The sequence below is a fragment of the Necator americanus genome, chromosome II, assembly GCF_031761385.1.
Source record: "Necator americanus strain Aroian chromosome II, whole genome shotgun sequence".
Classification (NCBI taxonomy): Eukaryota; Metazoa; Nematoda; class Chromadorea; order Rhabditida; family Ancylostomatidae; genus Necator; species Necator americanus.
The window spans coordinates 36,677,512-36,691,084 of NC_087372.1; the positions used below are offsets into that span (position 1 = coordinate 36,677,512).

General features: G+C 38.7%; 1 protein-coding gene across 1 annotated transcript; it reads right to left on the minus strand.

The window, feature by feature from the left end:
* Window positions 1-2,485: 2,485 nt before the first annotated feature.
* On the minus strand, window positions 2,486-11,704 carry RB195_020601 (uncharacterized protein; the record flags this gene model as incomplete). The annotated part of the gene is made up of 22 exons (XM_064188967.1): window positions 2,486-2,673; window positions 3,856-3,931; window positions 4,073-4,170; window positions 4,813-4,866; window positions 5,252-5,330; window positions 5,576-5,685; window positions 5,747-5,828; window positions 5,888-6,030; window positions 6,099-6,169; window positions 6,236-6,332; window positions 6,457-6,529; window positions 7,383-7,483; window positions 7,546-7,639; window positions 7,712-7,846; window positions 8,424-8,589; window positions 9,290-9,378; window positions 9,444-9,595; window positions 9,655-9,783; window positions 9,841-9,940; window positions 10,057-10,170; window positions 10,622-10,722; window positions 11,518-11,704. 22 exons carry the CDS (start codon window positions 11,702-11,704, stop codon window positions 2,486-2,488), a joined length of 2,439 nt encoding a protein of 812 aa, XP_064044848.1.
* Window positions 11,705-13,573: the final 1,869 nt, after the last annotated feature.

Below are 13,573 nucleotides of genomic sequence, written 5' to 3' on the forward strand. Positions count from 1 at the left end.
TTTTCCTGAAATATGCTATTCACTAACATAGGGATAAATGTCTGACATCAATCAATCCGCTTGGGACCCGCCAACTAGTTCGACTAATAATCGTTGACGTTTACGAACACGTGTGCATTTCTACAATGACGTAGGGGCAGTCAATGTATTAAAGGCATCACCCCACGAACCTGAAGTGGTACGGATTTCAGGTGGAGTATTCATATACGGGATCGTAGATTATGGAGAGAAGGGTGATTCCGTTCATTTCTTCTTAATTCCCGTAAAAAAATGGTCCCGGACGATACCGCTTCTGGCGTTCCGGCCCGCTATTTTCTACGAGAAGTTCGATTGGAGCGCGCCAGCTTTGTGCACACGCTGCATCCTCCGGGCCGTTTTTTTTTTAACGGTAATTAGGAAGAAATGGACGGAATCACCCCCCTCTCCGTAGTCTCCCATCCTGTATACGAATACTCCACCTGAAATCCGTGCCACCTCAGATTCGTGGGGTGACGCCTTTAATTCAGTGTTTTTATCCGCCTGGACAAGTCTGATACCAATTCGACCTCGGAGAAATAGAACGCATGGTTGGCGCTGGGGCGGTTTCGAACCATAGATCGATCGTACAGGCACAGACGGAACTCTTGCCGATTGAGCTACACCCGCCGTAGAGAGAGGATTACATACTATTAGTTTATCTCTCATTTCACGTAAACAAAAATATAATTTTAAAAAGTGACATAAATCAATCAAATTAATAAAAAGAAACAGTTCAAGATGTTCAAAAAAAAACAAAATGAAATCTTTACGCTTCTTCCTCTTCCTGAAAAAAAAAAATATTTTTGGAGAAGAAAGGTGTAAAGATAAGAGGAAGAGTTGTGAAGGAACGTAAAATAACACAAAGGGAATCACAGGATACTTGAAACTGGAAAGACTTCTAAAAATCCTAGAAGCAGAGAATTAAAAAAAAAAGAAAAATATTTCCTCTCCAAAAATATAAGATAGATAGATGAAATATCTCTGAAAATATAAGACACATGAAAATATCTGTTTTATAGCAACTGAGTATTGACTACAGCAAAGTTTTTGTGCATCCGATCATGGCAGCAGTCTCATTGGGTCCCATTGCCATTCCTATGCTAAGAATCATACAAGAAGCATTCTATTAAGTCATATATCTATTATATTCATGTTTAGGGGATAAAGTTTAAACTGGTCATTACAGCAGAGTTTGATGAATGAATGACGATTAACAAAGAATCGAAGCACACAAGAGGATCGCAAATAAAGGTCCCATTGAGAGTGCGGGGAGTTACACACACACTTCTAATGAAATGAGAAAAAAAAAGCTGTTCAAATTAATGACTCATCCACGGGTATTTTTCGATGTCTGAACAGCTAACAGCTGAAATTTGCTGAAAAATTAATATTTAACACAATTACATAGCTTTGAAGTCCTTAGTTTTGAGGTAAAGAAGTTTTTAATTGTTTTTTTTTTCGAAGGGGAGGAGAAAATGTGGAAAGAGGTCGTACGTGGACCGTGGGGTGTTGTGCCGTGGTTCCGTCGCCTTCTTCCCCATATCGTTATCAATGACAGGTCAGGAGAAGAAGAAAAAAAACTTTTACGGGGAAAATACGTTGTGAAATATAATATGTGACATAATAATTGCCTATTTTCTAAAATGCTGTAAAAAATGAAGAGGATCTACACAGAAAAGAACTTGATATATTTCTGAGAATTACATGAAATGTCATTTTAGTTATTGGTGCTTGAAAACTAGCGCGAAAAAATAAACAAATAAAAAGTATGGTGAAACGATAAAATAATGAAGTATATTAGTAAAGAAAGAAATTGAGAAACTTTTCAATGAAAATTTCTAAATTTGAAGCAAAAAGGCAAAATCCTCCGAAAATTCGAATGAAAATCTCAAAGAATTGTGAAGAAAGTGTTTAAGGAGAAAACTACCTCTGAGAATTATAATTATCGAACACAATAAGCTTTGTTCAAAAGTTTTTTTTCTAATCAAAAATTTAACAAAGCCCTATTTCTAATTCTCTACAATTGTTAGAAGGTTTTAGAGCACTCAAGAGAAATGCAGCAAATTTCAATTGGATCCTGGTTCTCAATGATCTCTAGGAAATCTTCCTTGATCTATATGATCCCAAAAATGTGGGCGACTGTTAATAATTATGCGGGAGGCGTCGCGGTCTGCGGAGTCAACATATGTTCAAGTGCTTGTAGTATTAGGACCAAAAATAGTCGACATTTTACTCATAAACGACTGAGAAACATCACACATTAGATGAACAAAAATCGATAGGAAAAAACAGTACCCTCGGGGGGAAAAAAAGCACAAATCATTAAGAAAAAAAAAAAGAAAACACAGACCACGTTCATCATTGTTGAGAAATCGAGAATTTTCGTGGAAAGCGCATCAACTGGCAGTATAATTACAACATGTGCTCAACAAATTGGAACGAACGACTAGAAATCAGCGAAGCTCTTCTACGGGAAACGTGGACAGGGAATTCGACACATTCGTTCCTCCGCCTCCTTCTCATCGCATTCCTCCTCCTCCCAATCTCCGTTGCGACCTTTTTGTACGCGACGTCGCCGTGTCTGAACGCCTTCGCCGCAACTCACCGAACAACGCGACCATCGTGACCAGGAACCGGCTCGGCATTGAGTGGAAGCTGAAAATCGAGGATTCGTCCATGCCGCGAGCAATCAACTTACAATTTTACGACAGAATAAAAACATTTTTGTTCGTTACTTAACAAATTAGGTAAAAATTTCATAAAAGGATAAAGGATACATTTTCTGGCGTTAATCAATCCGCCTGGGATGCACCCCCACGTTCACTTCAAATCAGAATCGTTTGAGGTTTACGAACTTGTAACTGGCCCCTACAATGACTTTCGGGGCTAGCCAATGGATCAGGGCAGTGTTTTTACCCTCCCAGACAAGTCTGGTACCAATTTATCGGCCCCGTAGGGACGAAAAGCTTGGTGAGCACCGGGGCGGATTCGAACCTCCGATCAATCGTGCAGGAAGCGGAACCTCCTACCGCTATACTAAACCCGAACCAAAAAAAAAATTCATAACGCACCAGAAAAATTTCACCACGAATGCTGAAATATTAGGCCGATAACGTGCCAAAAGTTGTATCAAGAAATTTCTTATGTTCCCAAGGGACATAAAAACAAAACAAAAAACGTATTATTATTTATTATTCTATATTACTATTATTATTTTGTATTTATTATCTTATTTTATAATATTTTAATTTGTCCTAGTTCTGTCTAGTTATTTAAAATTACTATAATATACATGAGGGCGGGTGTGGTGTAGCGGTTAGAGGTTCCGCTTCCTGCACAATCGATCGGAGGTTCGAATCCGCCCTAGTGCTCACCAGCCTTTCATCCCTCCGGGCTCGATAAATTGGTACCAGACTTGTCTGGGAGGATAAAAGCACTGACTTGACACATCGGCTAGCCACCGCAAGTCATTGTATAGGCCAGATACACGTTCGTAAACCTCAAACGATTCTGAATTGAAGTGAACGTGGGGGCGCATCCCAAGCGGATTGATTAACGCCAGAAACTTTATCCTTTATCCTTTATAATATACATGAAAACGAAACAATATCCTTCCGATCAATAATCAATTGATCAAGTGATCGCAATTTTGAATTTCGCATTCAAAGAGGAAGAGTAGTCGTTTCGAAGAGCGCAGAACTTTTTTCTTTTCACTATCCTCATAAAAACGCTGTTTAGAGATGGCCTGCCAAAAAAAAAAAACGAAAAAAAATCTGACCTTCCTAATTATTTATGTTTGGATTTTCCACAATATGTGAAGAAAAAAAAACCACTTACGACATGGTCGAAGTTCACAGCGAAGTTCCTGAATCAAATGTTCAGGACACGGTGTTCCACCATTTCGGGGGAAGACCTTAAACAACATAAGCATAAGATTTTCGTTTCGAAGAAAAAAAAGGAAATCAATGGAAAAATCAAAAAAAAAAAAAATCAGAGAACAGCAACAAGCCTCGCTGTACGGTCAATTCTACTCAGACTTCCGATTCAGACTAACCTTAATTTGTCTGGTTCGGGTCTTTTTTCCTCGACCGCAGGTAACTGAGCATTGACCCCACGGAGTCCATTCGTTCATTTCACAAGGTGCAGGATCACCTGTGGAGATACAGTATTCGGTAACAATCAGTCAAATAAGATAGGAAATGTCTGGAGAATTCTTCCAAAACGTCTACTACGATTAAATTTCCTTAAGATTAGTTAGTAAACATAGGAAAAGGACTCTAGCTTTATGAAGACGGTGTAGCTTGATCAAAATCTGACTTAAAGGCACCATCCCACGAATCTGAGGTGGGACGGATTTCAGATGGAGTATTCGTATACGGGATAGTAGATTATGGAGAGGAGAGTGATTCCGTCCATTTCTTCCTAATTGCCGTAAAAAACGGTCCGGAAGATACGGCTTCGGGCGTTCTGGCGCACTATTTTCCACAAGGAGTTCAACTGGAGCGCGCCAGCTTTGTGATCCCTTTAAAGTCTCCGGTCCGATTGCGTAGGCGGATGTGCTCGAAGTGGAGTGGAGCGCTGCGATCGAAATGGGATCCCTCGCCCGTTTCAACAATCCGATTGCAGCAGTCGAGACCTCTCCCTACCGATCACAACCGCCTCTTCCAGCTTCGCCGCCTACGCAACGGCACCACGCTTCGGGTAGTATGAAATGATATTTCCCGTCTTTTTGGGGACATTTTTTCTGCACCTTGGGTTCCAGTAGTTCATTTAAGAAGTTAATTTAGCGCTCACCTCCATCGTTGACTTCTCCTACTCCGAATTCGTCGATGAGTTGGTGATTTGGCACTGAAAAATTATAGCTACATTGAACTAAAATTTATGTTTATTAATGTTTATATTTTTGTTTATGTTTAATTTATATTTAATTAATTTATTTATACTACATTGAACTAAAACAACTTTTCTGGAATTATTCTTGCGAAAATCTTTGCTTACTTCCGATTTCTAACTAAATCACGCAGTTTCTAACTTTTTCCAATTAAATGACACAGGCCATATCACTTATGTATTTCCCGGAATCAAAGCTTTCATTAGTTAATTTTTTAAAATAATTGTCTTAATAAGTTTACCCAAATGTTGTTTCTCAGCGTTTTCTAGGAATTTTTCGAAAAATGCTGGATTTTTTCTTATTCCTGATGTGATTTCTGTTCCACTACAAAAATTTCCCCACCTGATGCTTTGTCGATCTCATAACCAGGCACACATACCCGTTTACATTCGTCTTCCGTTTCGAATTGATTACGATTTCCCTAAAAGAGGAAAAAATCTTTATTTTTTTTTTGTTGAATCCACAGATAGAGATAATTCGGTTTGTAACCAACATTTTTCAGGACATTTTGATCTGAAGAGTCATTTTTTGTAATCCTGAAGGTTTACAGTGCTTATGAGCTATTTACTTTTCAAACGGATGGTAAACAGGGCCCTTCGCTGCTGTAGATGGACGAGTTGTCCCCATTCACTCATCCGGGAACCTTATTTCTTACGTGCTACTCACCTTACAACCTGTGTACACGAATCGTTCACATTTCTGCTTCTCATGATTATACCAATAGCGTGGGAACGTTCCACCACACTGCCCTTCTTCCTTCGGTTCTTGGCAAATCTCTGAATTTGTGCGATTACACAACTTTGAAACTACCGTATCGCGAAAATCAGTAGAATTTACCTTCCGAATTTTGCTCAATAAATCGCCTGCATGACTGTAACACACAGGTGTCCTTCTCTTGCAGAGTGATATGTGAGCAGCGCTAAATAGCGAAATATGTAATCATCGATCAATTATCGATTTATTGATACGTCGGCTCACTTGTTCATGTTCAGCATAGAAGAACAGTCGTGTACGTACGCGGACACCATCGTCACAACTAGCACTACATGGTGACCATTCACTCCATGAAGTGGTCTTACACAGCGGATCCGGTGTCACCGAGCAGTCATCGCCAGACTCGCCTGCAAACGCGCAAGTATAAACGCTGAGAGCACTAAAACACTGAACAGAAAGCCACGAGAAAACATACCCACACAAATGTCCTTTCTCACAAGATCCACATTACAATCAGATTCTTGTTGTTTTGGATTTAGGAATGATCTGGAAAGAAATTAGAAATGGTGATGGAATGGATAAGTGATTTCCCGGTATGTACTGCGGTCCTACCGAGTCCTCGTCCTCGTTCCGTGGCCGCATGTGACGGAACATTCGCTCCACGCTTCCCATGAGCCAACAGCGCATTTTGAGTTAAATGCTTCCGAATCTGTAGGTATTGATTGAGTGATACTCTGATTCAATAAGTAGCGATACTCTGGTGATTTTCCCCCCACTTATCTCTTGATCTCGGTCAAACTAAGTGAATCTATGGATCGATAATTCGATCTTACCTTCGCACTCGTTGATTTTCGCATTGCAGAACTGCCGCTCAGTTGTTTGACGATGACAATTGAACATTTGCGCCTGCAAATAAATTTATTTCGGTATAACTTTATTTTATTTTCATTCCTACACGAGAACTGGTCCCTGTTGCGTTTTCCCGCCATAAGTATTTCAACAAAATGTTGTTTCATGCATCGCTCGCGCAGATAAAAGTTGTTTGTGACTGTTTTACGAATGATTTTTGATTAGGATGAAGAAATTTCGCTACACAACAAATTTGACTCAATGTAATTAAAATTAGAAATTTTAGTTCAAACCGAAAAGTCGTAAAAAAACTAACACAAACTTGGTGCTGAACGGTTTCAAACCAAAAACAAATCTTTTTAGTAAAAAATGAGCATTTTCAAAAAAAAAAAAAGAAAAAGAAAAAAAGGCTCTCCAAAAGATGTGCACATATATTCGAGAACATTCATAGCTTATTTAAGTTGAACTGCAACTTAACAGTTTAAATAAATTAATTTCCAATTTTAGATTACCTAATTTGGCTAAATCTTAGTCATATTTCGCACAAGCCATGCATTATTTCATGCTGTGCGAAGTTAGAGACAATCAGATTTGGTCCGGGGATCAGTTCTCGCCGAATTCACCTCGATGTTAGAACACGACGCTATCATTTCGGCTTTGAAAAAACCTGCTTTAAAATTTTTAATTTGAATTTTACGAGACATTTTTTTATAGGTACAATCTATGTAACCATACGTAATGTTGTGGCAAGTTCATCGAGTTCATTCGAGACGCATGAGGAATAAATTGCACTTTTTCACTGGCTCATCAAAGATCGACAAGTTTTTTTTTTACAAAATTAAATTATTTAATTAAACTGAGAATCAATTTGTCCTTGAAAATTAACAAATTCCAAAGAATTTCATCCTACCTTGATCGGGAACACGAAAACTCGGCTTCTCATTCGAATTCCCTTGCCGCATGTTGCCGAACATAAAGACCAAGATCCCCAATTTGACATGAGACATTCACCTGGAAATTCGCTCAGGTTCACAATTAAAAGTTACGGTATTTGGAGATTTGTGCAATCTTACGTCTATCCTTATATTCTTCATCTTCACTGGTGTTCGTAATATTGAACGCTTCACGTTGATATTCATCGTCCGCTAAGCATCTCATTGGAATCACCTTCAATGAGTATTGATTGATTGTGTGGTTACAGTATGTAAACAGCTACGGTAATTACACACACACACACACCTCGGTTCGTTTCAGGATCAACTTTGCCAGCGGTGGAATGACGTCGGTAGTAGTGGAATAGAATGGTGAGAGTGGATCATCCTTAGTGGTAATCCATTTCACGGGAACACGTGGTTCCTGTGGGGAATTCGGCGACTGTAACAAACGTTTTGATCGCTACCGCAACCAAAACAAACAACAAAACAAACAAAAAACAAATATAAGCAAAATCGAGCTCAAAGAGTTTAGAAAAATGAAGTGAAAACCAGGAAATAATCCTGAGAACTCATCTAATCAGTTTAGTTGTTTCTATTATAGTAATTTTGAAAAAAAAATTAGACAGAACTAGAACAAATAAAAACATTATAAAATAATTTAATAAATATAAAATAATAACAGTAATATAAAATAGCAAGTACATGAAAAAATATGATAAAATAAAATAAAATAGTAACATGATAAAAACAAAACAAAAACAAAGACAACGACAACAATAAAAGCATCGATCAGTGAAAATATCAATGTGATATTAGCTGCTGGAAAAAAAAAAATTAAAAAATGTTGAAAATATTGAGAATGGAAAAAGTTACGGCTCAAAATCAGAAAATTTGCTTTTTTGCCCAAATAAAAGCAATGACGTCAACAATAACAAGTTTGAAAGCAACGAAGAAATAAATAACAACAACAACCAGATAAACAAAGCAAGGCAAAGCAAAGAAGAAATGCGCCATACCATGTAGGTGGGCCCCGAGTCGGTTCCGGCATCGAATGGGAGTAGATCAAACGTACGTTCCGCAACCCACGAACAATCGGGCAGACATAGATTCACCGACGAGATCCCAACACACCAATCCGGCGACGGACCGAACATTGTGGCCAGCGAGGCCAGGTGATGGTATCTGGATCGATACATACAGTATATTCAGGTAAACTGGTAGTTTAGTGAGCGTTCACTGGTAGATCAACTATTTTCAACCAATACAACGAGTTTTCTGGAATCCACTGGGTGCTCGCAGTGGTGCAATGAGAATCGATTTTTTTTGTGAATGGAGGTAGAACTCGATTTTTTTTTCGAAAAATAGATTGAAATTCTGATTTTTTTTTTCGTTTTTTCTTCGAGTTCTATTTCTTCTAATTTTCTTTTGAATTTTCTCACTTGTACATGTTTGGTTTTTTTTCTTCGCTGATTCGTCTCACTTCCAAATTTATTTCTGGTTTTTTTTCTTGCTTAGAAATTTTTCGAAATTCGTATATTCGAATCAGAAAAAAAGGGAAAAATCCGAAAAAAAAAGCCAAAATTCTTTACTTTCACATGTTTGTTTCTTTCCATTATTCAGTCTCGTGTCAATTTTTTAATTTTTTTTTTATTCTTATACTCCCTGAGGGACATATCCATCACTATGCCTAGCGTACTGTACCATACCACCGTCTTTAGCCTACCTGTCTTCGTTTTGGCTGCCATAGAGCACAGTGAATAAACAGATAAATAAATAAACATTAGAAAAATATTATCTTGAAGATAAGTTAATTATAATGTTTATTTTAATGTTTTAAATACTACGCCATCGCTTTTTTTTCAAATTTAAGCAAATGACTTACTTGTTGACCACAAAACTTGACTTAGTCCTTCCCTGGACTTCTGGATACCATAAACCTTTAACTTTCATCAAGGTACGCACCTCTGCAGCCTGTAAACAAAATTATCTTTTGCTCCAGGAAAATCCACGGAAAACTCCTCCAGAAAAAGGCGCACTTTTTCTTTCGCCTCCGCCTCAGCTTTGAACGTGTTACCCCATTCGGCAATTTCTTTCATTCCATCCGTGGAAACCCCTCCGATTTTCCAGAGGGAATAATTTTTCGAATGTGATGCGCCGAGCATATCGGTGAAATGAGTGAGATGCTCTACTGCAAATTCAATATGTTATTTCCCGGATTCGGCGCGAGTAGCGGCGGAAAACTCGTACATGTTGGAAAATCTTTCGGATGCGTTTCTTTGCTCCATAGTCCGATGAACTCGAGTTCATACTTTGCTTGATCACAAGCGCAGCATTCCACGTTCGGATCGTCCACCGGTACCACCTTCTGATAACCCTCTGAAACTAGGGAATTTTCCAGAAAAAAAAGACAAATATTTGTCCACAACCTCGTACCTTGTATGCAGAATTTCTTTGTGAGATCCGCTTCTTCCGAATACCATACATATTTGGATTCGATCACGGATGCACGAAATATCACACAACCCGTTGAAACCTTGAAATAATCGCCTTAATTCCATTTTAATCTAATTTACATGGATCATTTTATTTTTGTTTTAATTAATTTTAATTTTAATTTCTATTTTAATTTATGACTCAGTGAATCCTTACGTCTGGCGCTTTCCACAAAATATGAACGGAGGTTTTCGGTCGAAGGTTCGAATGACTAACTCCGCCCTTTCGGCAACCGGGAGACGTTCGTGCATCGCCGCGTCCCTTGACCACCTGAAATTGTGCGGTCGGTCACTGGCTGATCCTGTTGAATGGGACCTTAACTAGAATAGAAGCAGGAAAAATTCAGTGGTGCTACATAGCAGCAGGAATATCTCTTTGGGACTGAAAAATTGGGGAGGGGGGGGGGGGATTCCAGAAAAAAATCTGAAAAATTGGAAACAAAATTGTATGGTGAGAAAATTGCACTAAACATTAGTGATATGAGACAAAAAGAAAATATAAAAGAAAGAAAAGCTATCAGAAAAATCATAAACTTTCAAGTTACGTGATTGAATGAACAAAAAAAAACAGATAAATAACATGCTACGCGCGTGCGAAAAAAGGTCCCAGACTAGCAAAGAGAGCTTGCGCGGCCAGAATTGCGGTGGACGCGTTGCGGTCACCGGGTGCAACACAAGTGCGGTGATCTCAATGTGCAAATAGAATGAAAAGATGATTATACCTCAAACTTTCCAGCCGGCTTGTCATCCTCAAATAATGCACTCAGTACGAATCCACGAAACGTCTGCACGGTGAATTTTGTCCTCCATCCTCGGATCGAAACTATAAAAGTCTATATTTAAAAAAAAATCTTCAAAATCAGAGACAAATCGTAACGTTTTTCTTGAAAAAATTGTTTCTAAATATGATGAATTTGTGAGAGACGCTGAAAAAACTGTATTCATCATTACTGAAATACCATGTACGTTGATCAATACGTATCTTTTCAATGGGAGAGCGTTTATCGTACCGTATACCGTATCGCATAGGGAAAATATTTTCTATGTTAGGGATAAAAGGCAAGCAGATTACTTTCTATTTAAAAAAAGTTCGTCTCTTTGTTTGCAGAAACAAATTCTCGCATTAAATAAATAGCAATAATTAAGAAATAATATCTCCATTAAATAACAGAATATCTCTGGTATATAAATAAATAAACATAAACAAACAACAAAGATAACAGAAAAAAATTACAGTAAATAACAATAACATAAACAAACATTACATGTATATATAATCTTTAGCATATATAACACAAACATAACACAATGAATAAACAAATAAATATAATATAAAAAGCGAGAGATTTTGGGAAATTCGTCAGTGAAGCTTTTGAGTTTAAAATTACTGAAGAAATCCTGAAATAAACTCGAAAAATCGATTCCTCTGCAACATTTGACAATAAATTTTCCCAAATCCACGTTAAGAATGCTAATTAATCACCGCCATGTGAACCAACAAATGACTCAATGAGAAGGAATTTTCGGACGGCGAATGGGAAAAAATCCATGAAGACAACATTTGATCATTGAGAAGAATTCCCGGAAACGAACGAATGAACGAATGAAGTTTTCGTACTTTTATACATTTCGCCTGGGACGAATCCGGTGCTACCGTTGTCGCTACGCGTCGTAGCGGCGTCCACTTCGATTGCGTAGCCATTATTTCCGGCACGTTTCGGTCCTTTCGCCTCGTACGGTCGTATCGTACATTTATCCGCATTTAACGTCAATAACGTGTTGATGAGAATGATCAGCAACCGCATTCTGCCGGTGCTGACGCTGCCGATTGCGGAGATGGAAAAAGCCTGATGGAAAAAAATTCAGAAAAAATTAAACACATGAAGCGTTTCCAGCCCGTATTCACGATATCCAGATGTAATCATATGATGAAAAGTAGAAAAAATTGAATGCGCTCGTCTCTCAATCGTACAGTTTTTTCTTCTTTTTTTGCGTTTTCCAAGTGCAGTCATACTTTATGGGACACACCGATCGTAATCCTAGTTGTGCTTGCCTAATGCCTAATAACGAAAGATACACATTCCGTGACATCGCAAAACCGTAACATTAACTTTTAGTGGAATTTCAGGAGAAAAAAAGCACGTGGAAAAATTGTTTGCTTGTTCTGCTTATTTCGATGAAAATACAAAACTCAATAGATTTTTTTTTAAATTTTTATTCATTATGCTTATTATGAAAAGCTCAAAAATCTGGCTTTTGGTGCAACTTTCATATTCATTTCCCCCGACACCATCTAGCATATAGATGACAATGAAGAATGCTTTTTTCTTCTACTTAGAAATGTTCTACAAATATAAAATCGTTTTTCTTTCATTGTTCATAAAAATTCAGAAAAAAATGTGAAAAACAACGTGTTCGCATTCCTTTCTTCTTATTCAATCTTTTTAAAGGATAAAAAGGATAAAGTCACTTCAATATACACTTCAAGATCAATCCACTCGGGATGCGCCAACGCGTTTTACTGGAATTCGTAATCGTGGTGGATTTGGATGGCGCGTTGGCCCCTACAATGACTTGCGGGGGTCAGCCGATGATCAAGTCAGTGTTTTTATCCTCCCAGACAAGTCTGGTACCAATTTATCGACCCCGGATGGATGAAAGGCTTGGTGAGCACTAGGGCGGACTCGAACCCTCGACCGTGTGGCTACAACGGACCTCTAACCGACTGCACCACACCCGCCCCATCCAATATTTTTACAGGGAAAAAATAGGAATACTTGGACAAAAATACAGTAACCTAGTTCATAACCGCAAAAATAACAAATCACACAGATATTTTCCAAAAAGAAATATTGGGAAAAATATTGGATATCCACATAAGTAAATATCCCGTAATACTTTGCACGATATTTATTTGCAAAATATCTGAGCCGAGAATTTGTTATTCCTGAAATTCAGGGTATAAGATCTACATCCAGAACATCTAAAACAATCGGAACATATTGTGGTGAGATTTTGATGTGTTATAGAAGTAAGAGACAAGTGTAATTCCATTTTCCTCCTGAAAATTTCCAGAAAACAAGTGAAAAGAAAGGGAATTTCCAGAACAGCGGTAACAGTTAGTGATAGATGAAAAACAACTGAAGAGTAAAGCGAGTGCAGAATGACAAGTGCACGGAGTCAAGTTGAGATCGAGATGAGTGAGAAGGTCAGTCAGTCAGGTGAAGGAGCGTAGAGTGGCCTCCTCCTGTCCTCCCATCCTCCCAGCCCAGCCGCCCGCTTCTGCCCGCTGTCTCGGTCGGTCGGTCGGTCGGTCGGACACATCGACGGCACGCGAGCGAGCGCGCGCCTGTTCACTGTGATGAATGGTCCGGCCGAGCAGGAGGAATCTCCCATCTCCCCGTCCCTGAAGTGTATCAGAGGTGCTGCTCGGCTTCTCCCCCGTCCACTTCCACTTTGTGGAACGCATAAGAAACGACAGCACGGGGTTCGGACGGACGTGTATTCGTCAGACGTTAGTCACGCCCTCGGTCGGTCATTTGCGCCGGTTGAACTTAACAAATGATTTCGTCTTGTGCAAAATTACGTATTCCGACAAAAGTGCAACATTAGCCATCTTCAGGGATGTTCGCCGCAAAATTTCCTATTCGATTATTCGAGCACCGTTTTTCCCC